General features: G+C 40.6%; 1 protein-coding gene across 4 annotated transcripts in view; it reads right to left on the bottom strand.

Annotated features, from left to right (window-relative positions):
* FNBP1L (formin binding protein 1 like) overlaps positions 1 to 25,945 on the bottom strand; it is a 78,213-nt gene that overhangs the window by 39,892 nt on the left and 12,376 nt on the right. For all 4 annotated transcript variants that reach the window (XM_048497509.1, XM_048497511.1, XM_048497510.1 and 1 more), the window contains exon 2: positions 10,263 to 10,378. In XM_048497509.1, the coding sequence (XP_048353466.1) occupies positions 10,263 to 10,378 (116 nt within the window). The remainder of the gene's footprint in view (positions 1 to 10,262; positions 10,379 to 25,945) is intronic.

Here is a 25,945-nt window from a genome sequence, read left to right as displayed (position 1 = left end):
CCTAGAAGTCCATGCCAAAATTTTCTCACATTGAAAGAGCAACAATCCTTTCATTTGCTGTTCTGACAAAAATGTAGTTTCTTTTCCTATGTTCAGCTTAAGGAGTTGTCATATAGAAAGTGAAGCATCTCTATAAAAGCATCATGGTGTGTATGTGCCAAAGAATGTGCCAAAGAATTCCCTGCCAAATTAGCTGAACAATGCTCTCTTATTAACAAATGTAAACATAGTGCATGAATCCTCAGCCTTTTAAATGCAGTAGGCAGAAGGAGGAAACTGTGTTATACTGCTTAGTCTGTTGGAACAAAGCCAGCCTACTGTGTAAATCCTATGCTCTTCGAGATAACAACAGCTAAAAACAAAGGCAGAAGCAAAAAATGTATTTTTTGACCCACAACATGAACAAATCAAACTACAATCAACAATTATAGCAACGTCTTTAGCTGACAGTTTCAGAAGGCATAAAACATATTCTTTGTTTCAGCTAGGAATAGCAGAGCATTATCCACATGATGCTGAAGAACAGGAGCGACAGAGTCACTGGATATATGCTTTTCAAAGAGTTCGGAAAGAATTCCAAAAATTCCAGTGGTTCCTTCATTCACCACAAATATTTCCACAAAGAAATAATGTATACATTTCATGAACTTCAATAGGAAACTTGTGTTGTTTCCCCAGCGATAAATTAAGGAAATGGAACTAAAATGTCCAGTACTATCTTGTTGGTTGCTAGTCCTAGTGTTGATCTGGATCACAAAGTCAAATGCACACTCGTGTTGCACCTCTTGGATACTATAAAATGTGCACTGTATTTCAGTTAAACACCACAACATTGATTTGTGATCTGCAGAGAAATGAATCCTTAAAACTGTGCAGTCCAACTTCTCATACTTAGAAAGGACTGATAATAAGAGGCTTTTCTCATAATGAAAACAGAGTTTGCCTTCAATCCTGGACTTCAGAGTCCACAGCACTCTCAATGGCCTAATAATTCAACTATTTATTAAAACAGTGGTTTTCAACCTTCCTAATGCTGCGACCCTTTAATACAGTTCCTCATGTTGTGGTGACCCCCAACCCTAACATTTATCCATTTTACAGATGGAGAACACTGATGTAGAGAGTCTTAGGCGACCCCTGTGAAAGGGTCGTTCAACCCCCAAAGGGGTCGCAACCCACAGGTTGAAAACCGCTGTATTAAAATATAGGTGTTTCTATCTTACCTCCAATTTACTGGGGAAGTAAGTTTGATTTAGACAAGACAGCCTAAATATGTTTAGTACATCCCATCCAAGAGATCATTGGGGGAAAGCTGGTGATTCTTTAGGCTGTCTTGGTCCTCAGCCCATTGATTTAAGAAACATGTGAATGTCCTCTGAACAACTGGTATGCAAACCTCATAGATCACAGCTTTATTTTAGGTCTCACTAAAAAAATAAAATATGTGACCCGCATAATGGAAGATTTACTTCCTGTCTGCTAACAGGAATATATTCTATGCAAATAAGTTTATCTCACAGGGAATTCTGTTCAGCACAGTATATGAAAACATACTTTTGCCAGAATGGTATACTAAAACCTACAATTCATGAATAGTTTATGTAAAAAGCTAAGCAAGCAAGAGCTTTTCCAGCTGATAACAGCAGAAATAAGAAGAATGACAAACCATTGGAAGCAAAATATGAACAAAGAAATGAAGAAAATAAAATTAATGCTAATTCTGAAGCAAAATCTAACAATTTCATTTCTTGATGAAAATATATCACCATTTTCCCAAGGGATTTTTGTTCTCATAACCTGTTTTGTACAACGGTTCTTTTTTCTCAGATTCAGTACCAGGGCAGCCATTCATAAGTACCATCAGATATACTCTTTTCCACAAAAAGATGACAGTAAATTTTCTGGACCTTCTCTGTAGTAGAAAGCTCTGTGGGAGTCCTAGGACCTACCTACCTCTTCTAGGTAAGTGCTAGAACCTCTGTGGAGCATTCTGCTACAAAGAAGGTCCAGGAAATTGCAGATTAATATACAAATTTACTGTCATCTTTTCATGGAAAAGAGTATGGTTGGTCCACCTGCTACCCAATATTAAGGCAATCTAATATAAATACACCCCAGGTTATTTCTCAATATGACTTGCAAACGTAAGGGAGAGGAATCAGGAACTCCAAACATACTGCACAAGGAAAAGACAAGTAGATATGGGTTCGGATGTTAGCATTTGGGAGAGACATTATTTTAAATTAGAACTTTGGTCTATTTGGTAAATAGAACCCAATTCAGAGATCGTGGAAAAATAAGTCTTTGTAAGAATAGCCTGGTCTGAATGTTCAACAAGCAAGCCATGTTCTCTCTGCCTTCTATTGTTTTTTGTTTTTGTTTGTTTGTTTTAGTTTGAAGAAAGGCTGAGCAAAGAAGTGTTCTATCTCCTACATGTAAGAAAGACAGATGGTTGACTTGTACAAGGTAAAATTAAACAGGGTCAACGTAACCTAAGTTGCCAAACAAAATATTGATAAGGATAAACACAAATGTGGAAATAGGCCTACAAAAAAAATCTCATTGCTGTCCTTTCCACACCTCAAAGGCTGGAGTTGCCACTAAAAACACATAACAATACATGATTAAAGTTACATGAATGGTTGTATGAAATGGAATGTCCTCTCCCCACCCCCCGCTCTTACACTCTGAGGAGGCAAGCTCAGAAGTTCCAGCAATACAGAAAAGGGAAGCTGCATTACCCAAATAGGAAGGTCTATCCAGCTGGCGGCTGTGATTTGACTTGCAAAAACAATTTTGTTATTTTTAGAAGCAAGATAGATTCTACCTTCCTTACACATAACAGTTCTAATGAGGGCTGCAAGCTAATCAGCTTAATCAGTTGATAAATCATCTAAGGTTTTTATGAGGGGAATTATAATCAGCAGATCTGAACAGTAAGAGCTATTTGGGTTTTTTTGTTTGTTTTTTTGAGGCTATTTTACTTTTGGCATGTCACTTTCCAGGAATACCATATAATTTAGCCACTATGGAAAAAGATTAAATGAGTTTTCCTAACAATAAGTAGCAGTTCTCAGTAAATAACAAGTTTTTGCACTTGCTTCAATATCTCGGGCGGGGGGTGGTGGGAATCTTCACTAAGGGTAGTGCTTGGTAGGATTCCATTACCTCTAGCAGCATATTCAAAGATCTGCAATTGTAGAAACAGTTGGGTACTTATGGTTTTCACTGATTTTCATAGCTACCTGAAATGTGATGAAAGCTCAGGTAAAACTCTTTACTTGTCATGTCTTGTTTCCTTCAGTATCTCAAAGAGGCAGATTTTCAAACTTTCAGCAATACACAGTTTACAGGTTGAAGGCTTGCGAAGCACCAGGAGGGATATCATCTCTTCCTCCCGTGCAGGTTTGCTAAATTCCTGGGTTAGGCTCACTGAACTCTGAACCTTAACATTCAGCCCTGAGTTCAAGTAGTACAGAATGGGAGGAGATTCTCTGAGGTTTTAAGTGGACCTGCTCTTAGGGTAAATACACCAATAATCAAAAAGCAAAAGCATCTTGTTTCAGTATCATAACAACACCTTCCTATAACACATTACCGATTTTTAATCTACATGTCCACTCACACTCTTTAATCAAGTCAAAATTTTAATCAAAATTTATCTCATTATTCAGATAGAGCAACAATGATGTAACCAGGCAACTGCACAAGAGCCTTTTGAAGAGATTTTCTGCTGTGTTACAGATATGAAAGGCAAACTACTTAACAGGGAAGCTTAAAAGCACCCCCAGTCTGAAAGGTTAGTTGGGCAGCAAGGGAGGATCATAACTGCAAAGCAGCATGTGAATGTGAATGGCTCACCTAGCTTCACTCACTTTTGGAATATGGCAATATCTGGCTAAGTTACACGGCAGACTGAAATATCAGATGGAAAGTCTCCATACCTATCCCAACACAATAAAATAAAATAAAATTATAGAAAGATCACCAGAAAAAGAGAAAGAGAAAAAAAGATCACCAGAAAAAGAGAAAGAGAAAAAAAGTTCAAACAATCTGCATTCAGGTATAAGCGGATTTATTGACCTGAACTGGTATTTGAGGTCATTTAAATTGAAACACTGGACAACATTAAAAGATAAGACAGCTAGAGACTACTAGCAGGCAGTGGATGCTTGTAAACTGAAAGCCTGATAACATAGTGGAGCCAGAGGTCTACAGTGCTCTGACAATATAATGTGCTTGAGTAGGAACCATTGCCAATGTCTATCATGGTGTATGGGTTCAATCACCAAATGTGTTGTCTTTTTCTTTAAGTCTCTATTTTCTTGTCCTTTTCCTCTACCCCCTCTCTTACTCTACTTCCTCTCAGTTTTGTGACCAGATATACCTACCATTTACATGGCGCCTAGAAAGCATCCTTTTAGCCATTTAATGACAAGAGAAGTATCAGGAGAAGACATGCCGAGCCAAAATAAAAAGTTCAGACAGATGCTAAGAGTCACACTGTTAACTCAGAGAGATATTGATCCAGGCAAGTATCAAATGCTTTCAGACTACCATTCAAAGGATTTCAGTTCAACCAGAAGGTCTTGGTATAATACTTGATGGTTTTTACTTAATTCCTCCGTAACAAAGGACACTCCAGAGACTTCCGCCTCTAACCACTGGTTTTCTTCCTCAGACTACTTCCAGTGCTCAAACTCTATATTATACAGCAAGGATCATCTTTAGCATGCCTTCTCCCCACCCCAAGACTTGCTCTCCTTCCTTTACTTGGAAGTTTTCCAGTATCATCTGTACTCTCCTCCCTGCTCCAAGCCAGAGCAAATCAAATCTTTTGTCTGCCATTCTTCTTCAAGCTCTATAGTGGAGACCAATGGCTACCCCAAAGGTGGGTTTCTGCTGGTATCACTCCCATATGCTACTACAAAGTCTTCTCATTCCTTGCAGATGCTACATGTCTGTCTTTGTTTCCTGTCCACTTCTCTTGGCCCTTAGTTGGGCTTGTCTGCTGGAATGAACAATCACCTGTCTCTGGCCTCAAAACCCTCTTCCCTAGGATAGAGCTGACATTCCCTTTGAACTGTTAACTAAGTGTTAAGCCTGTAGGCACGTCTGGAATTCTGAGGACATTGAGTAGGAACCATTGCCAATGTCTATCATAGTGTACGGGTTCAATCACCAAATACTGGAAAACTCCAAATGTCCTCCTGTGATGAAAACAGCTGTTTAGGGGTGTTCCCTGCAGAAAGAAAAGTGATGCCCCCTGGATTCTAAAGAAATGCAAGAAATCCAGGTAAATAGAAGTGGGCACCAGAAAATATACCACAATAGGGATCACTGGGCTAAAAGTTTGGGATGCCCTTCCAACCAAATATTAAATCCTTGGTCTGGAATCCTACTGGGATAAATAATTATATGTTGCTTTTTCCTACTCGCTTCCCCTCTGTAAACACTCTCCCTAATTCTCTCATTGGGTTCACACATTGCACAAGTGTAGCTTTCATATTTATAATCTATGAGAGTATTCTAGTCCAGTGTTACTAGCAAGTTTGATAACACTCTGCTTGAATGTATTTTATATTCTGTTGAATATACTTTTTCTTTTCAATATAACCAATGTGAGGTTTCCAAATCTGCTTTAACAGATATATCTCACAGATCTCTGGTCTGAGTCCAGATTTCAATACAGATTTAAAACTTGCCGGGTATTAAAAATTGTAATCACCAATTTCATTTAGGACACAAGCAAAAAAGGTTTCCTTCTTATGCTTGCTATTTTAGTGTGAAATAAGGTGTTAGATTAGAAGTGGGTCTATTCGTACAAATACATGTCTACTAACATACGCATATGGACAGCACAGGAACAATGGGGTAAACTTTACCATGTCCGCATTTCCCCATCTACCACATTTCCCAGGAGGGGAGTAGAAGACAGACAGTTCATTACAAGACCTAGAGTTCTGGCTTCTCACAATGCTGCATGAACATTGTATATTTCACAAATAAAAACTGCGATAAACAGTGATCTGCAGCACTTTCATCTTATTAGCAACTCAGGCTACAAAGCAGCAGAGAATAATATTAATTTGCTTTGAAACCCCTTAACTGCAAATCAATATACAACATTGTCACTCCAAATTCTAATTTTCCTAGAATACTACAAAACTGCTTTCTTACAGATAAAAAAACAGCTTTAATTTTCAAGCTCCAACATGACTGAATGGACACTTCACGGCAACTGAACATATATGCACTTCATGTGTTGCACTCAGCAAGTTAGCACTAGTCCTCGAGCTGGTGCTCAGAAACAATCACTTTGGGGAAAACAAAATAGAAAAAAGTGCATACTCCTTTTAACCCAACAGGTGGCCTCTTTTCAAGAAATGAGAGGTTACAATAGAGGACTCTGAAGTACCGTAACCTCTAATTTCCTGATGGGAGGTGAACCTGAAAGCTAACCAGAAGCACAGGACTTCCAGACTGCTCCTACACACTACAAATACCTCAAATGATTTAGCACAGGGAATGGATTCCCCCGGCTTAGTAAAAGGAGGCACCCTCCCCCAAGTTGAAGAAGCAGAATATCTATAATATAAAAAGTGTATCTCATTGTCTATTTATGGCGATTTCTGAAGAGGTATAGGAATATCCCCTTTCAAAGAGAGGGAAAAATAAATATCTAGTCCTCAAACCTATAAACAGATACAGCTTTTAGGGCCTATAAATTCAAGATTTGTCTAGAAACACTGCTGCATCAGGAAACAAATGTTTACTATTATGACTCTTTAACCTGTACACCTTAATATAAGGAGAAACCTAATATTTAAGGTCTGTGCAGAACTCAAATCACAAAAAGCAGCTTGATTTAAACACCATTAAATCTCTCTGAGAAAGAACCTGGAATATGCAGCATTTCAAGCAGCTTATATTCACCTTTCTCACCTAAAGGTTTCTGGTTTATGAAGAACACAAATTTAATTTTAAGAATTATAATCATAGTTTTCTCCTACACTGTAATTATGTACTGCTACCCAAAACACAGGCCTTTCCCGCATGCACAGCTTACCACAGATTTTCCCAGTGGTTAAACCTTGTGTCTTGAAAACTTTTTCTGTGAAATCATTCCACATACCTCCTTTTCCCCCTTGTTCTGAGCTTTTCTCCCCTGCATCATTTTTGTGTTTCCCCCCGTCTCCCTAACTTGAGTGGAACAAATTTAAGCACTTGGCTAATTCTTCAATTCAACCCAATGGGACTTCAACATGCTTAAACTAACTAGATTGTTCATCACAAAATATGAACATTCTATTTCCATAAAAAGTGTTTCTAGGTAACAGTGCAGTGGCAGAGTTTTCAGCATGAAATCTCCTTAGAGTAGTAAGAGTTTGTACGCACAGCTGCTAGAAGGAGAAACTGCCACATCTACACTGGGGTAATTCAAATCTTATGTTTTCAATTTCAATTAAAGACAAACAAACAAGAAAAAACAAGAGACCATGTGTTGGCCATGTGGATCCTATTTAGAATTCAAACTAGTAGAAGGCATTTAGTCATTTTGCCAAGTTTCTAAATATAGTAATTGAGGTAACTACATTTTCACTTGCCTGTGTGTGAACTAAAAATTATATAATCAAACAATTGAATAACAAGTCAGCTTCCAAATTCAGTAACTCCCTCTTGGGGTTCTGGTATCATGTTACGGGAGATTTGAGCTTTACTGGAAATCTGAACAATGGAAATTCAACCATTCACTTCCTTTATGAGAAATTTTAAAAATTCAGAAATCTTTGTTTGTATTGTAGTCACAATGTAATCGTCAAGCACATGTGCTAGATAGCTTAACATAAATTTACATCTAACACAGGAGTTCTAACATTGAAGAAAACACTCATCTCTAATGGAAACAAAGGAAGTTAACCTTTAGAAATGTTAGTTGCAAATGAAAAGGAAGGAGACAGAACAAGCTGATTTCCTTTTTAAAATTGACACATAATAAAAAAACAGCTGCTAATCATTTGATGCATAATATTAATACCGGTACCTAGGATTAATGTTGGTAATCACACCAAAAAAACGCTAAGTATCAAGTTTCAGCTAGAAGGCAGACAGTATCATCACTAAGGCCCTTTCCGCACGGGCGGAAAAGAGCACCCCAGGGACACTAAAAACAGCGTCCCTGGGGAGGAGTTCGCACGGCTTCTGCCACATCACAGCAGTGCCAGCCTCACAACCCCCGAGCAGTGCGAAGACGCTGCTTCCGAACCTCGCTCCCTGAGTGAGGTTTTTTGGAAACAGCGTCTTCTGCAGCAGCTAGAAGGCGCCATTTCCCCCGCACCATCCCTGAACGCCTACCTCGTCTCCTGGCTTCCAGTTCGTCGCAGGGGCCAGGGGACATGCCCCCCTGGCCTGCGACTCCAGAGCCGTCGCTCCAACCTGTGGGGGGGTGTCCCCTGGCCTCTGCGACGCACTGGAAGCCAGGAGACAAGGTAGGCGTTCAGTGACGGCGCAGCCTGTGCAAAGGCTGCGCCGCCGCCTGCCGCCCTCCCGGGACCATCTGTACGAACGGTCCCAGGGTGTGCGCGCGTCAGCATTGTTTATGCCGATGCACCCCAGCACCGTTGCCTTGCGGAAAGGGCCTAAATCTATAGTGGATAAATCAGGTCAATCATGGAAGCGGCAATACCAGGTAGAGCTTTTTTGATGCTACTTATTTATTTAAGCGATATATATGCCACCTCTCTAGAGACCTGTCAGTCAGGGGACTATCCTGGTATGCAGACTTTATAAAATCAAGCACCCTTCTCCCCAAATAACCTGATGAGAATATTAAAAAGTTTGAGTCCAGTGGCAGGTAAAGACTAACAAAGTTCTATTCTTGGTATAAGCTTTCGTGTGCATGCACATGTCCTCAGATACACAGAAACAGAAGTCACTAGCTCTTCTAGGTAACACCCTCCCCACCATCTATCAATATGTAATGGTTGGTGTCTTCTGTTCAGTGTATCACCTGAATCTATCTTCATGGTGAGGATATAGAATGCTCCAGAAGGCACAGAATGTAAAGTGCAGTTGTGAGTCAATGCAATACAATACAAGAGCCTTTACTGGCACAGTTATAATACATCCTTCCCAAAGAAAACAATAACAAAGAATCTCTTAGGAAAAATTATTTTTAATTAGGAAGAACAGAGCTATCCTTTTATTTTTAATTAGGAAGAACAGAGCTATCCTTTAAAGTGTATGATTTCTAGTAAAAACTTGGCCACCAATTCACAAACTACAAGATCAGAATTATTTAACAAGTATAAGATCTTTTGGGTATCTGATATCCTATCACAGCTCAAAAGAAGAGCATCTGCATATTTTCCCCTAATTCCCTTGTTGTGAGAAGTGACGAAGTTCAAACACCCAGGAGCTTGTAGAATACTAGAAGGAGAAGTTTAGGTGTGAAAAGGAACACACAGCCCAGAAAACCCACCACAACCAGTCAAATTCCAAATTGTTTATCGCTACCACACCAGGACTTCTTGCATACCTCCATCTTATTCCTGTCAACAGTGAATTTCATGGCCAAGTACCAATCACAAACACAATGAAAGGGACCCAACTGACATCAAGTTCAGTATTTATACATAATTATTTTTGGGGGGAGGGGTTCCCTACATATGCTGAAAGTATTTGTATAATGAAGACCTCCACTCTGCCCCCACGACAACCTGAAGAATGAAAACATCAAATATAACCACATGGTTCTTCATTTTTTGTACAAACAGCTTAACAGCTTCATGGGGAAAACAGAGAAGTTAATTCTGAAGTTTTTCAAGCATCCTTCAATGCGGTAGTTCGAAAAAGACCAAGCAAGCCACAACAGGTCTTGAATATAGCCAAGGTGAGGAAAGAAAGTGGAACAGGATTGTCCAAAGCTGACTTGTTTGCCTTGCACAGTATGTCATGATACTTACTATTGCGTAAGTCCCTGTTTGTGTGTTTCAACAAAGAACATGTCTTTGCCTGCACCACACCAGCTAATGTGAGGGGTATTGTTTGTTTGGCAGGAAGTATCTCTGATTAAAAAGAAGTGTTTTTATCTAAAGTATCTGAAAATGTTTGCAGCAACCCTTGGCATACTTTCTTGGAAAAGTCTCTGTGCACATTATGGAAGTTACGTTTAACTAAACAAGAATGGAACTGGCTAGAATACAATGATTTACAGAGATAATGATTTACAGAATAATAAACAAGATAATATAGCAACTTACCTCAGCTGCTTTGCATAATTCTGTTCAATTTCTATCCTTTCTTTAACAAATTTTGCATATTTTTCCAAGAAGTCGATGCCCCACTGTGTGTGCTTGTCTACATTATCAAACTGATCCTTTAAAAAAAGAAATACAATGTATTATATCAGGACTAACAGCAGTGATGATATTTGTTATTTTTAAAGCATGTAAACTAAGTAAACTTTTGAAAGACAAACCCAGCTTCCACTTGGAGGTTTTCCTTAATAGCCTTCCATAAATTTATTTACGGTAACTTTCTAAAATAAGCTAAACTGGCAGTTGTCCTTGCGACAGTGAGCTCCATAAATTCATTATACACTGCTGCACTTACTTTTGCCTATCAATTTCATGCAAGAGACATCAGAAGCAACAGTAAATGGTGAAGTGACACGAAGCTGCAAAACCATGACAGAAGCCTAGTTTTATTCTTGCAACCAAACTTTATATTGCTCCCTCCCTCCATATCCAATATACATGGCAACACAGAACCGGAACTAGCCTTCTTGGAATGAATTAATTGCTCAACATTTCATTTCAACACATAATGTTTAATCATCCCGACAGATTTGCCATAGTGAACCATGAAGACCTATTCAGGAACAGCAGTGTTTTATTCTGCAGGAGTGTTAGATACCCATGGGGTAGAGACAAAGAGAGACAGAAAAATGTATATATTTCTCAATCTCTTTTTAGAAATATTTTTGTCTTCACACTGTGAGTGAGTGAGGGATGCCCTTTCTGCATGGGCCAATTTCACCGGGATAACATTGGTAAAAAAACGGGGTTGGGGGGGAACTTTGCATGGATCCCGCTCCTAACACGGATCAGCTCCAGGTTCCCCCCTCCACCAACTCAGGTTATTCAAGAATCACGATTTTTGCAATTATTTTGTTTTAAAGCACCTCACAGTCATAGCAGAGCAAATGTCTGTGGCTGCGACGCACATTGAAACCAGAGAATCGCAAACATTCTTAATTCTCGAAAAACCCTTCCTGGCTCACATATGAGGAGCCATGCAGGGGAAACCGGCTGCATCGTGGTCCAGGGGGTTGCTTCGCAGGCAGGCAGGGAAGAAATCAAAGTGAATTTGTTCATGGGACAACCAGTCGTGCGAACAGGCTGGGGCAAGGGCGGGTTCATGTAACTCGCCTTTCCCCCGCTTTTATTGGCCCGTGCAGAAAGGGCTTCAGGAGTGAGTGAGTGAAATTTTCATTTTGAAATTATAGTCACATTTTTGGTGAAACACAATCCACTTCTGGACCAATACATTACACATGCTATGTTATAGAACTCTACCATGCTATACATGGATTCAAAATAACTAGTCTGACAATATACTAAGGAATAGGGAAGCCAAGACACGAGACATGCAAAAGAGTACTATGAAATGTATTAATTTGAAACACCCTTATATTTTTCCATTAATGAACTTTAGCATCAATGTATATCAATATATATTTTTCAACTTTGCCCCGATTGCTCGATTGACAATTCTTTAGACAAGGCCCTGAATTCCACTGTCGAACAGCCCTTACCATCGGGAAGCCAGTGTGGTGAAATGGTTAAGAGCAGGTGGATTCTAATCTAGAGGGAGAGGGAAGGGAGGTAGGGGGATGCAACAGAAGGGGAGGGAGGAAGGGGAAGGAGGGGTGGCATGCAAAGGGAGAGAGGGGAGGGGAGGGGGCCTGGCATCTGGACATGGCCCACCCACCCTAGCGGAGGGAGAGGGAAGGGAAGGAAGGGAGGGGGAGGGGTGGCATGCAAGGGGAGGGAGGGGTGGCATGCAAGGGAGGGGAGGGAGGGGACACTGTAGACACTTAAATCCAAAGATTGGAGACATTAACAAACCAGACAGATCTTTCTATAAACCTAAGAAAAGCCCAAGTTTGCCACAGCATCTGAAATCTTTTTAAAAAAATTACACTGGTAGGTTAAAAAAATAAATAAATAAAAGAAGCAGTCACCTGCAGCTTTAAGAAGTAAATCCACTCTAAGGTCTCTGTTACGAAGCAATCACAACAGTAATTCCAATATTCTGTCCTTGAACTCTGTTAATTATAGGCAGGGAGAGGGATTAGAGCTCATTCGAGGGCTTGTTTCAGCTTGTGAGGGAATAATCATTGGGTCCAAGTCCAACAGCAACCACTGAGTGTCTTGCGACCACATAACTTGCATAGTTCATATAGGTCCAGCTGCTTGCTACTCTTCAACATCAGCCACCACAATGAAAAGTCAAGACGGGAGAGGTAGGTGACTCTGAGACTCCAGATACAGGATCCATACTCTATCAGGCCCCGCCTGCATGGCCAATTTGTCATGCTGGCAGGGGCTGATGTAAATTGTAGTCCATAACATCTGAGTGCCAAAGGTTCACCACCACGGAGGTAGGAGAATTCTTGCATCTAGATACAGGGACGACACCCCGCCAGCATGGCCAATTTGTCATGCTGGCAGGGGCTGATGGGAATTGTAGTCCATAACATCTGGAGTGCCAAAGGTTCACCACCACGGGTATAGTGGTTTCAAGCTATGATCTAGAACAGGGGTAGGGAACCTGCGGCTCTCCAGATGTTCAGGAACTACAATTCCCATCAGCCTTTGTCAGCATGGCCAATTGGCCATGCTGGTAGGGGCTGATGGGAATTGTAGTTCCTGAACATATGGAGAGCCGCAGGTTCCCTATCCCTGATCTAGAAGATCCAGGGTCAAGTCTCTATTGTGCTGTGGAAGTTCACTGGATGACCCTGGGCAAGCCACACTCTCTCAGCCTAATCTACCTCACCAGGTTTTTGTGAAGTTGAAATGGAGGAAAATGGAGTAAGCTGCTCCAGGCCTCAACTTTGAGAAAAAGTAAGATACAAATGAAATAATATAGTTGAAGATGGGGTACAGATAAAAGGTCGACTGGTGCGTGGGTCGGTTGGAGAGAAAGAAGCAGAGAAAGGAGAGAGGTGTGGGGGCTTTCAGGAATAGCAAACAGGAAATAGAGAGGGAGGGGAAAATGAGATGCCTCCCCCCAAGTCCATGCACGTCCCTTGCTTATATTACAATATTACCAAAACCTTACCTTCATTTTGTCCTTTTTTCTAATTATTTTGACAATATTACACTTGCAGCCTAACAAATTCTAAAAAGATATTCTAGAAATGAATTAGTAACGAAGATATTGGATAATACCTCTCTACAGTGAATAGCAGAAAAATGTCTTCACTAGCCTAGGTCAGGCTTCTTATTTCTCTGGTCTGGCACACAATCAACACAACCCAAATATTCTGGAACACTGCTCAAATAGTACTGCCAAATACAAATTATGTTTTCCCCAAATAACACTAAGTGGAGAGAACTCTTTCAGCAATTAATTCTCTTATCATTGTATCACATAAAGGCAAGATTAAATGACTCTACCACAGTACGCATAAATCCAGCAAATCATGGACTAGAGCTCATTTTAAAGCCTACTCCACAGGTAGAAGAAACAACACTTCTCTGCCCAGTGCAAACCTGTGGAACTCTTCCACAAAGTCAGGGGCATGCTGGGATTACTTTAATGCACTTTGCAGCTGTGTGGACTAGCAAAATCCACTTGCAAACAACTGTGAAAGTAGTTGTGGGTTTTCCAGGCTGTGTGGCCGTGGTCTGGTAGATCTTGTGGTTGTAACAGACTTCTCTCTGTGATGCACCTCTGAAGATGCCAGCCACTGATGCAGGCAAAACGTTAGGAACAAGATCTACCAGACCACCACCACACAGCCCGGAAAATCCACAACAACCAGTTGAATCTGGCCGGGAAAGCCTTCAGCAACATAATTGTGAAAGTGGACTGAAAGTGCATTATTCAGCATGTGTAGAAGGTGCCTAAAGACTTATTTTGACAAAAACTTGCAAAAGGACAATGACAGTATAATTTATACAGAGATGATTAATACACAAGGAAAACTTAAATTGTGACAAGTGATGAAAGATGGAGGAAAGAAAATATAATGGCTGACACACTTTCAAATAGCTTCAAGATAGGGAACAAAATTAAGAGTAACAGGAGGAGTATTAAGGGAGCAGACAGAATATGAAACAGAAATTACCCAACAAAACCAGCATTTGTTGGGAAGAATATACAAACTTTTGTTAAAATATGAGACTGAAAAGGAACAAGTAAAAGACTGGATAATAAAATGGATGCAAAACTTCCAAGACTAAATGTTTTTCCAACAATGGAAATCATTATGGATGAAGAATATTAAATTTACAACCTGCCAAACTTGAAGCAAAAGCTGGCACAAGATGTTTTATAAATGGTACAACACTCAGAAAAATATAGCAAAGATGAGCAAAAATTCGAAAAGAACCTGTTAGAAATGCAAAGTAAAAAATGGAACATTTTACCATATGTGGTGCACTTGTAAAAAAGTGAAAAAATATTGGAAAGAAATACATGCAGAAATCCAAAAAATACAGATGATCAAGTTCCAAATGGATGTAAAGACTATATTATTGGGAATTCCACCAAAGACTTTGCCAGGAAAACTGCAAGAACTATTCTTACATTTATTAGCTCCAGCCAGAGTGGTACAGGCATACAGATGAAAAGCAGACCCTTGTCCTAATCGAGAAAGGTGGAAAGATAAGATGAGAATATGCTACAATGGGAAAGCTTACTAGTCTTGTAAAAAGACACTCAAAAGAAAAGTTTTGTGAGAAATTGAAATTTTATTTTTTGCATTATACTAATATGTCTAAATAATGTTTTGGAGAAGGAAGAAAGGCAACTAAAATATGGTATTAATATTCAAGGACAGATCCAGTATACTATTATTTACAGATGTTTTTGAAAGTAAGAAGGGCAACTGTTTGATTTGTAGTTTAATTTGTGGCAGATATTTCAGCTATTCTGACCATTAAAAGATGGATCTTAACTGAGTTATATTACTTCAATAACAATAGATAAGAATGGCTTTATATAACTTAGAATATGATAAAAATCAAGACTCGTTATATATGTGTTTCTGTATATGTACATACGTACCCAAGTTTTGTAATTTTTATCCATGAAGGTCTATTATACATATCTATTCTATCTATAATAAATATAAAATATAAAACCAATGAAATATATTTATAAATAAAAAAGGAATTCCTGAGTCACTATGCAGAGGAAGGCAACGTCAAACCACCTCTCTTAGTTTCTTGCCTTGAAAACCTTGTAGGGTTGCCATAAGGCAGCTGCGACTTTACAGCAGTTCATACACAATTGTTCCAAGTGCTAAGTTCTCAACAAACAAAATCACAGTACAGTGGAACCTCGGTTTTCATCGGTTTCGGTTTTCATCGATTTTTTCAGTGAAAAATTTGTCTCGGTTTTCATCGATTTGCCTCTGTTTTCCTTGATTTGCAGTAAGATGCAGGGGTTTGTGGAGAAAAAACACCCGGACAAAGCTGTTGCAGGCCGTGTCTGCAACTTGTTTAATGTCAATGTTTTGTCCCATTTCAGACAAATCTTAAACCGGCGTCAGAAACAGACCTCTTTAGACAGCTTTCTGGTGCGACATTGGTCCACTGGCTCTGAAGCTGGTCCTAGAGTTATTGTTTATTACTGTTTTCAGCATTAAAACTATGTTTATTCACCAAAAATGTGTTTTTGGTATGTTTTTTGGAGTGCCTAGGACGGATTAATTGGATTACATTGATTCCTGTGAAAAAGTTTGCCTCTGTTTTCATCGGTTTCGGTTTTCATCGATTCTTTTCAAACAGATTACCAACGAAAACCGAGGTTCCACTGTATGTTACTAAAATATCTGTTCACTTATTTGCTAAAGTAGCACTGGTTGTGAGATGTTTTTTGCTTACTTCCCAAACAAGACTGCAAAAAATATTGCTATAATTAGTTTTGCTTGTCTACCATTGAAAGTGTTTCAAAGCAGCACCTCTCTAACAGAAAACTTTTAAAAAAGAATAACATAGGTCACTTGATGAACAGTTCTAGCAGTTATTAAACCATCCAGTTTCCAAGTAGAATAACGCTTGTCCGGGGCAAGCTGCTGTCCCCAACTCAGCCCCTTCCTCCTGGGCAAGTCACAAACAACCCAATGCCTTTAGGGCCTATACCCAGAGAAGGATGAAGCCAGGAACTCAGGAATAGTGGCCAGTCTCGTGGGCAGGCAGTAGCAAGCCCCAACCTGGCAGCTGTCCCCACCACTTCTAGAGAGAAAAGTGGAGACCTGGACAGAACAGTGGTAGCTTGTAAAGGTGGGGATCCAAAAGCTGGGAAGGGACAGGATAAGAAGATGGAGGATGGAGGCTGACTCAGGGAAAAAAGCAGACAGAGTGAAGAGTAGCTCTGCCTGGTAATGTGGCAGAAAAGTTTAGCTCTATCTCTGGAAGAGAAGAGAGAGCTCAATTATTAATCCTGTCTCTGGCAACAAGCAGATCTTATAAAATTTAATGTGACTCTGTAGGAAGGGCAGCTAGGTGTGGGTGGAATCCTGTGTGTAAGAGAGGATCCAACCTAGTGGCTAGTCAATACAAGTCTATTTGTGCCTGACAACATTGCAAAAAAAATCTAACTACTCTCTGAAGTCATAACCAATTTAAATTTCTGTGCCTCAGCCAGGTTTCTACTTTGTCTACCTGGAGACCTGTGCTGCCACTTTGTTCTTTTAAAATTAACCTGCAAATAAATCAATCTTCTTCGGTGTGATCTCAATAATGTCCCTGGCCACCACAAAAATTACCACAGCAGCGAACCCAAAGCCTATACACTCACTACCTGTAGAACACCTGGAAAACGAGGGGAAGGTTTATAGTTCAAAATGAACCTAGATCCCAAAAATATTATGGGGCTGTGAATCCCCTCAATAGGAAAAAAAATGGCTACTCAAATAATGAATCACTATGAGAGCATACATCTGATACACTTCTGCATAGGCATTGTGGGGGGACAACAGAGGGGGCTCAAGTCCCAGGGGCACAGTTTGGCTGCCAGCCCCTTCCCTCCCCACCCCAGGAGCGAGGAGTCAGCTGTCTGCCCTCTACTAAGGCTTAAGGTGAAGAAGAGGGTGCAACAGTGAGCTGGGCTGCTGCAACAAGACTTCTCAGCTAGGTGAGGGATGGGGGCACACAAGCACCATGTTGCATGCTGCTGGTTCCCTCCCAGTTCCCCAGGTCCACCCACCTACTCTCTGCTTGGCCTGCCAGTGACAGAATTAATGAGCATTTGTAAGAGGGAGGAAGCAGCTGGGAGAGGGTGATGAGAAGCTTGGAGAGAGCAGGGCTGAGCCCCCCCCTTGCTGGCCTTAATGGGGTTTTTAGAGAGGGTATGAGTGGTGCAGTGATGAAAAGGGAAGGCGGGAGGAGAATAAGCACAGGGCAAGAGGGGCTGAGAGCCAAATGTTGGTCTGCATCGAAGAAGAGTGGGCAGGGGCAACTGATCCGTAGGCCACAAAAGCCCTCCTGCCTCCCTCCCACCCTCAACAGCCATCTTAGGCCGCAGATCAGATGATAATCCGGCCTGCTGGACTCAGCGTGCTCAGTCCAGCAAGCAGAATCGGGGGCCCCACCTCCCTTCCTGAGACCAGCGGGCCTCTGGAAGGGAGGTGAAGGCAGAAGCGGGCATATGTGAGGCAGAACTAGTCAGTGTTTCACCCAGCACCAGCCATTTCTCTCCCTTGCAGTCCATCTGCGTTTCCTCGTCTTCTTCATTGAGAAAGCTCCCACTCTCAGTGTTGCTTATAACTTGAGCGGCAAAGATGCACTTGCTAAGCTAGAGAGTCTGTTTGTGCCTTAAGTGAGTGTTCCCCACCCTCACCCTGAAGGAGTGAGGAGAAGGAGAAGGGAAAGAATAGTTAGGTACAAAAGCTTGGAAATAGTAGAGAATCAAGAATGAGTTTAGAAATACATCTTACCATGACATGCAACTGAATATGCCAGCCATAGATGTGGGCAAAACATTAAAAACTAAAACTATCAGAGCACAGACACATAGCCCAGAAAACCCACAACAACCTGCATTCTCATCAGAGGCAGAGGGCATTTTGCTGGGTGATTCCCACAGTAAAGTGAGGGAGGCAGGAAATGAATTTTCTTGCTTCCCTCTTCCTGTGGGAGTTACTCAAGTCTCATTTCTTTTCCTGCCTCCAGAAGGAAAGCATACTTAGAATAGCTTAACTACCATAGGATTAGACTTAGATTCAGTTTCTTTTTTATACTCTTGCTCCCCTGTCTTACTCTTCGTTACATGGCACAGTGTGAAGAATGATTAACAAAAGTCTGAAATATGGTAAAAACTGTAACATTGACATGATAAAGAAGTGAGCCATTGAAAAATGTGTTTGTTACCTACTCTGCTATACTGAATAAACTTGACCCAGTGAACAAATTGTATATATGGATGTTTACATGTCTAACTGATGCATATATGCCTACTGGTGGTTTGAGGTTTACTGTATAAATGCCTATATTTCAAATTCAAAAAACCAACAGATACCAGCTTTGCACCTGTGGTTGTACTACAATATTTTTTTTTTAATCTTCAACTGCATTTAACTTAAGGAAGGATATTTTATCATTATAGGAACTGACTTCAGAAGCCTTTGTCGAGGAAACAGGACCTTCAGGACTGCCAGTGCTTGTTGCCCTAATGGCAAACCGCAACCAGTTGTTACATCTGAACCAACCTTCTTATTTTTTGTAGAAACTCAAATCAGGAACCTCGAAGTATACAGGCTTTTTGCATTTAGAGAAATATTTTATTACTATTTCAGATGAAGACAACCAAAATAAGAAAGTAACCTTATTGCTAAGGGCAGTCTCACAGCTAACTGAAGTGTATAAACAGCACATTATTTGGACTGAGCCCCCATCTTGCGCATTTAATTTCTTTATACATGTTACACCTTAACCTAGTAAAACATGGATTATAAGATGCTTTAAAAGGGCTAAGTACACATTTGGTTACAAAGCCTCACTGAAATGTAGAAATTAATGGCCTGAACACAATCTTTATTTCTCTCAATGGCCTGAACACCATCCAGTAGCTGCCAATGCAACTAGAAAAGTGTGCATACCACAACAGCTATCATTACTCAAACCTGCTTATCTAGATTGAAAACACAAAATGGCTACCTTATGCAGCAGCTTCTTTGCACATGAAGTATTGGGAACATAAAATTCAGAAGTCAACAGTGTAAACAACTGTGTTATGCAGTCATCTCATCGTTCAGATAGTTACATAAGATGATCTTTTTAAGTTGACATCCTCCAGGTTTGCCTGCTTAAACTTGAACCATTTAAGCACCCAAAAGTATGCCATGTCAAGCACTTGTGTAAAAGCTTCTATTATGGAAAGCCAATTGAATTCATATTTGGTTTTCTTCCTGAATCTGCTGATTGAACCCATGACAGTGCTCAGTAGAACCCTGAGCAGATGCTGTTGAAAACTACACTTCAAATTCTACATGACATAGTTATTTTTTGTTAAGGTTCAATGGAGGTTTGGGGTCCTACTGTGAAGATATTTATTCCTAGGGTCAGTTCAGATATTTCTAAGTGATCCAAGATGAGAAATGAGTCTGGCTTCCTTATTTAAAATCCATAAAACCTATCAAAAGTCATAAAAACTCATTTAGAAATTTATAAAACCTATTTAAAAATTCATATTACCAGAAGGGGAAAACCATATTTTCAGCCAAAGGTACTCCTTCAGGTACCTGGGGCCCAAGCCATTGGGTCTATAAGTCAAAGATAACACCATGAATTGAGCTTAGTAATGGTAGTCAGTGCAGTTCTTCTGAAACTGTGTAATGTGCATCTGACCAGCGGTACATGTTCGCTTGTGTGTCCAATCACACTTGGCCAATAAAGATTCTATAAAAAAAAAAAGTCTATCTATAGTCCAATCTGGAGGTTACCAGAGCATGGATTACTGTCCAGAAGGAGCATCGATTACTGTACAGAAGGAGCTGTAGCTGGTGAACCAGCTTGAGCTGAGAATAGGTACTTCTGGTCACCACCTCCATCTGAGCTTCAAGTGTCATTCATAGCAGAGTCCAGGAGCACCCCGGTGGTCCCTTCCTGGGCAATACAGCCCTGTCAAGTACAGAATGTCTCCCCACTTCACCAGTCTGAGACCTCCATCTTGTCTAGATTCAGCCTCAATTCATTAGTCCTCAGGCAGCCTATTACTGCCCTTGAGCACCTGTCAAGAACGTTAACGACCTTTCCTGAGTCCAGGAGGACCAACAGGGTCACATTGCCCCTATCTCTCTCCCAGAAAAAGTCATCATTCAGGGTGACCAAGGCAGTTTCAGTTCCATGACAGGGCCTTAATCCACATTGAAGTAGGTCTAGATAATCAGCTTCTTCCAAGTATGCCTGAAATTGAACAGTCACAACCCTCTTTAATATGCTAAAAAGGGCACATTAGCCACTGGGCAATAACTGTTTAGATCTTTGGGGTCTACAGAAGATCGCTTTAAAATGGGGAACACCACTGAGAGCCAGCAGAATCACCGCCTCTCTCAAGGAGGTATTCACCAGCCCCTGCATCCAATCAGTCATACACAGACAACTTTCTTTTATAAGCCAAGATGGGCAAGGTTCTAAAAGGCATGTTATTGGCCAGACCCCAGCAAACAACTTGTCCACATCATAAGCCCTCAACAATTGAAACTGATCCAAAAAATAACTGGACCAGCCCGTTCTCTGGACACTTCATCTGGACCATTTTCAATTGTGGTATCCAATTCACTGTAGATCTGAGCAACTTTGCTCTCAAGTGTCTTGCAAAGTTGTCACAGCAAGATATTATCTGGCCATTACCCTTATCTCATCAGGTTTGAGCTTAAAAGGTTGTTCACTGTATGGAAAAGTTCTGGTGGATAACTACTTGAGGAGCAATGGTGATGGAGAAAAAACTTTTAACCATCACCACCGCTACCTTATAGACACGATAATGCACTCTAACTTGTATTCCATCAGCCTTGCAACGGGATTCAAGCCACCTGCACTCTAGCCACCAACCGTCCTGTTTTATAGCCCAGAGCTCCATAGAATACCATGGAGTTTTATGGGTTCTACGGGAGACGGTCACTTACCATGAAGGGGCCTTCTCCTGGTGGGCAATAGGGCATCTTGGACCTGCTCTCCCTACTGAGGCAGGAAAAATACTGGGGATTAAGATGGATGCCCAAGCCTTCCACAGGAAGTATCAAGTTTTTAGTTTCTGCCTCCCTGAGAAAAGGTTGGGAAATCACCCATCCAAGATGCCCACAGTCGCCTCCAGAAGGCAAAAGCACTTTGCAGTGATCATGTCGATGGCCCTGTTCATCTTACCATGAACCTCAACAATCTTGTCATCCAAACCAGCTAGAAAATCACCCAGATAATTCAGGAACCTCTTTGGTTCTATAAGTCTCTGAGGGTGGACAATTTCAATGGGTCTTCCTCCTACAGGGTGGAGGAAATCATCACTGCAAGTCCAAATCTTACCAGGAAGTGGTCAGTCCATGATAACGGGCTTATCATCAGCCGATCTATTAACAGGCATCCATTACCATATTCCAGGAAAAGACTAAATCAAGGATATGTCCTGCTGCGTGAGGTGGGCCAGTAACAAACTGATACAGACCCATAGTTGTCATAGAGGCCATAAAAAACTGAGCTGGCCCAGTGAGAGTGGTCTCGGCATTAATGTTGGAATCCCCTGTCACCACCATGGCAGTGGTCTCCAAAATGTATTATGGAACGAGTATCCTTTTAATGAAGTACATTCTTGACCAGCAGTGTAAAAAAGTAGCAGTTGCATTTCCCGTTCCTTGGATTTAAGAGAAGTGGCTTGTCTAATGGTCTGACCGGCTCCTGCAAATCAGCAGATATATTTCTTCTGCTAAGGATGTTCTGTCAGTGCAGTTGATGATAACTTAAGGTATTTTAAACATTTTCAGAACGTGCGCTTTAGAAACATTTGTATCATCATTTTTGCAGTAGTCTGAAATTTTATTTTAATGCTACTTTCTTCTTAAAATAACACTGGACTATTTATGAATCTCAGAAACTAGTATTTGGCAACTACAGCCTCTTTATAATTGTGCTTAGATAATTTGATATTACGCAATTAAAACCCCGCTTATATGTTCTGCCATCTTTTCATTTTACAAAAATTCCACTTATACCCCCCTCCCCCCAACATTTTAACACCTGCACTGTTGTTCTCTTTCTTCCAACATCCTTTCAGGCTGACTGTAGTGGAGGTTAAGTCAAAACCTATTCCAGATTGCACTAGCTTTTGTTTAGATATAGCACTGACCTCTATCTCTAATAGCCAACGTTTTCTTCCTCACAGAGTGCGTCAAAGGCTCAGAGTGCATCAAAAGACACAGAACACCAGGAACTGGTTTGTCAATGCAGGCAATACAGAGATGCATAAATGCTCCTCGTACACCATCGAAGAACCCAGATTTCACAAATAAAAGGAAAGGAGGCAAAGCTTCCTTCTTCTCCCTTCCCAAGCTAGCTTCAGGGTTGCAGCCATGCATTTCTAAAACTTTCTCCCACATACTCCCAGTTCAAAATGTGTGTGCGTGGGGGGGGGGGGGGATAGTGCCATTTCCAGGTGCCTGCAGCCTTCACTTTTGTAAACTGGAGGTCCGCCAAGCCAGAAACTTCACCAGGTATACCCCTGCCCTATATTCTCCAAAAGAGCGAAACTGTGGAGGTAAATCACACACAAGTTTGAAAGCCCTGCATCCCACTACGCAAGCACCCCTTCCTCCCACAAGCTTTTAGACAACATTAATTTATGTTCACCTTGCAGAATTTTCAACAGGCTCTTTTAATTTGTAAATTAGTAACACTTCTAACATGTATACCTCTGAAACTATACTCTCAAAATATTTTGTAGACTGCCTTAACTGGGTTGTTTTTTTAAAAAAAGTCTATGCTCTTACTCCCTAAATCAAATTATTTCACAGCCGCATTTCTGAATCAGAATATTTATACAAGATTTCCATAAAGCTGCTACTTGTACAGATTTGTAATTGCTTCTAATCAAATCAGTCACATGGAAAATTTTCAGAAAATTTTCCAAAATGAAAACATTTTCTGAAAATTGTCTGTTGTCATACTGTCCTGCAGAAAAATCTCAATCCCACATAACATCCATCCGGGTTTCTTTAGACACCTCCCATTTTTTCGCCTCACTGGAACTGTTTGAAATAGCGCCTCTTAGATCTCACTTTTAACAAACTCCCATCCATCCTGTACTCCCTTGAAGTATTCTTAACCATGGGATCACACCCAGTAGTTTTTAAAGTTTACTGAAATAAGCTTTCTTAAAGTCTAGAACGCATGTCTGACTAGACTTGGCAACCTCTTTCCATTGTATAACAAACTCCAGGAGAACATGGTCACTCCCACCTAAGGACCCTACCACTTCCACCCCACTAATCAGGTTATCATTGTTGGTTAGGAGGACTTCTAAAATAGCCAGTCCCCTTGTTGCCTCGTCCACCTTCTGGACCATGAAATTGTCTGCAAGGCAAGTGAGGAAATCGTTAGCCCTGGTAGTCTTGGCAGAGTTTGACTCCCAACAAATACCCGGATAATTGAAATCTCCCATTACTATTATTTCTCTTCTTTGTGAAAGTTTGGTCATCTGCTACAGGAAGGCATCATCCAACTCTTCAGTCTGGCTATTGTTAGGTGATTAAACAGAATCCCCACCCCTCAGTAGCCTGAGGAAAACACAAAGGAACCTCCCACACAGACAAAAGCTTCTCTAAGCCCTCACCATAACCAAGTAGATGAGAAGGAGAATGCTAAAACTCAGAAGTCAGGCCTGTTGGGAAGCTGATATTGATTTAGGGATCCATTTGTCCTTGCGGATTATACTTATTGCCACTGAATCTGGTAAGGAAATCAGGATCCAGCCTTGCTGTAGGAAGAAGGGGAGCTTACAGTGGTTGATGGGAATGCATTCTTCCATCTTCATCTGGTACGTTAGCTGGCTGCTCTCTCAAAACTGATAATGTTGCCACACTACAGGAACTGCTGTGACAGATTGCTGCTCTTCAAGGGCTTCCCTCAAAGGTATCACAGAAATTTTAACTGCTACAAAATACAGTGGCCCATCTTTTGTCTGAGGTAGGTTACCATGAGCACATTATGCCAAACTGAAAAAGCTTTATTGGCTTTCTGTGTGTTTCAAAGCACAGTTCAAGGTGCTGGTTCTTAAAGGGTCTTTGTGGTCTGGGATATGCGTGTATGTGAAGATTTTGTTTTTCTTAACACCCAGAACCAAATCAACAAATAACACACACCCTTGGTTCTAAAACTATGGCTCTGAACCCAAAAAAGTTGTGTAATGAAGCCAGGAGTATGGAAAGAGGTAAAACAGGGAAAGCTGGGAGAGAGGATTTTGGAAAGCCTGATGGCAAGTTTGGGCTTGCAAAAGCCCAAATTTGCAACAGGACTTTCAAAAGATAGCCTGTTGTTCAATAATGCTATATTTATGAACATTAATACACACACACTTTAAGCTGAAGAAATGTTATACAACTATAGAACTGGAACAAATTCCTCATCTGAGGCTACAACCATTTTACTGTTCTGTACTGGTCTGCATTGATCTTGCACGTTTACACATTACGCTGTAAATCTCTTAGGAGAGCTGATTTAGAGAGTTCAGCCTAATGCTCATTTTAAGTTAAGCCCCCAACCCCGGAAGATAAAATTATGAATATGAATTGGCTAGGAAATGGAAGGGCTGAAAGTACAGTGCACATGGATTTCAACTCTTACTTATGCTTGACAATTGGTTTGACAATTAGACCTGAGAAAGTAGAACAACTGCTAGAGGGAAAGGCTTTAATTGCCTGGTAATAAGGCCAAATTCATCTATTACATGCACAGTACATTAGCTGCCAAAACCTTGAACCGTTCCACAAAGGAAAAACCATTTGCATGAACCCTAAGGGTTTGAAGTGATTATAACAGTGCCACACAACTTTCACAAAAGCGATGTTCTTTTAGGTGGCTTACACAACATTAATGTACTGTTAGTAATCAGGACCAGAACTTCCACAAGCTTATGACAGAGTGTGCTACTGCATTAAACTGTCTAAAAATCGTATCATTTCAGCACCGCTGCAAGCAGATGACTGGATGCAAATGTTTCAGTACTGAAATGCCAGACTGACATTTTCAACCGGCTGCATAGTCACAAAACAAAGACTCTGATGGTTGCCTACTACAACGTACTCCAGTTCCAAGGTGCTGATTAAACCAGTCTTGTTACAGAACAAGGAATTTCATCACTCCCTTTAATTGGATTCTAAGAGTCACTTAAATACAGAAATTTAATTTTAAATTTCTTATTTCGACAACTCTTCTTTTGACTTTAAAATATTTAGTATGGAGGTAAATTGTCAATTAAGTCGCTTTCCTGCCTGTATTTTAACACCATCTCAATTTTTAAAAAATCCTTAAAATCCTGTGAAGTAACTATAACTTATATGGATGCTGGGCTAACTCCAAGCACTGCTATTCTGATCCCAGCCATTTCCTACATCAGAAACGGGATAGACGTGTGACTATTCCATGCTATGTCTTAGATCATGAGTAACCAGTCGTGACCCAACTGCAAAAACACAAGAGTTATCAAGCACCAGATGGGT

Source organism: Sphaerodactylus townsendi, linkage group LG05, assembly GCF_021028975.2.
Source record: "Sphaerodactylus townsendi isolate TG3544 linkage group LG05, MPM_Stown_v2.3, whole genome shotgun sequence".
In the NCBI taxonomy this organism is placed as follows: Eukaryota; Metazoa; Chordata; class Lepidosauria; order Squamata; family Sphaerodactylidae; genus Sphaerodactylus; species Sphaerodactylus townsendi.
The sequence above is the reverse complement of the archived record's forward strand: the minus strand, read 5'-3'. Positions and strand labels throughout refer to the sequence as shown.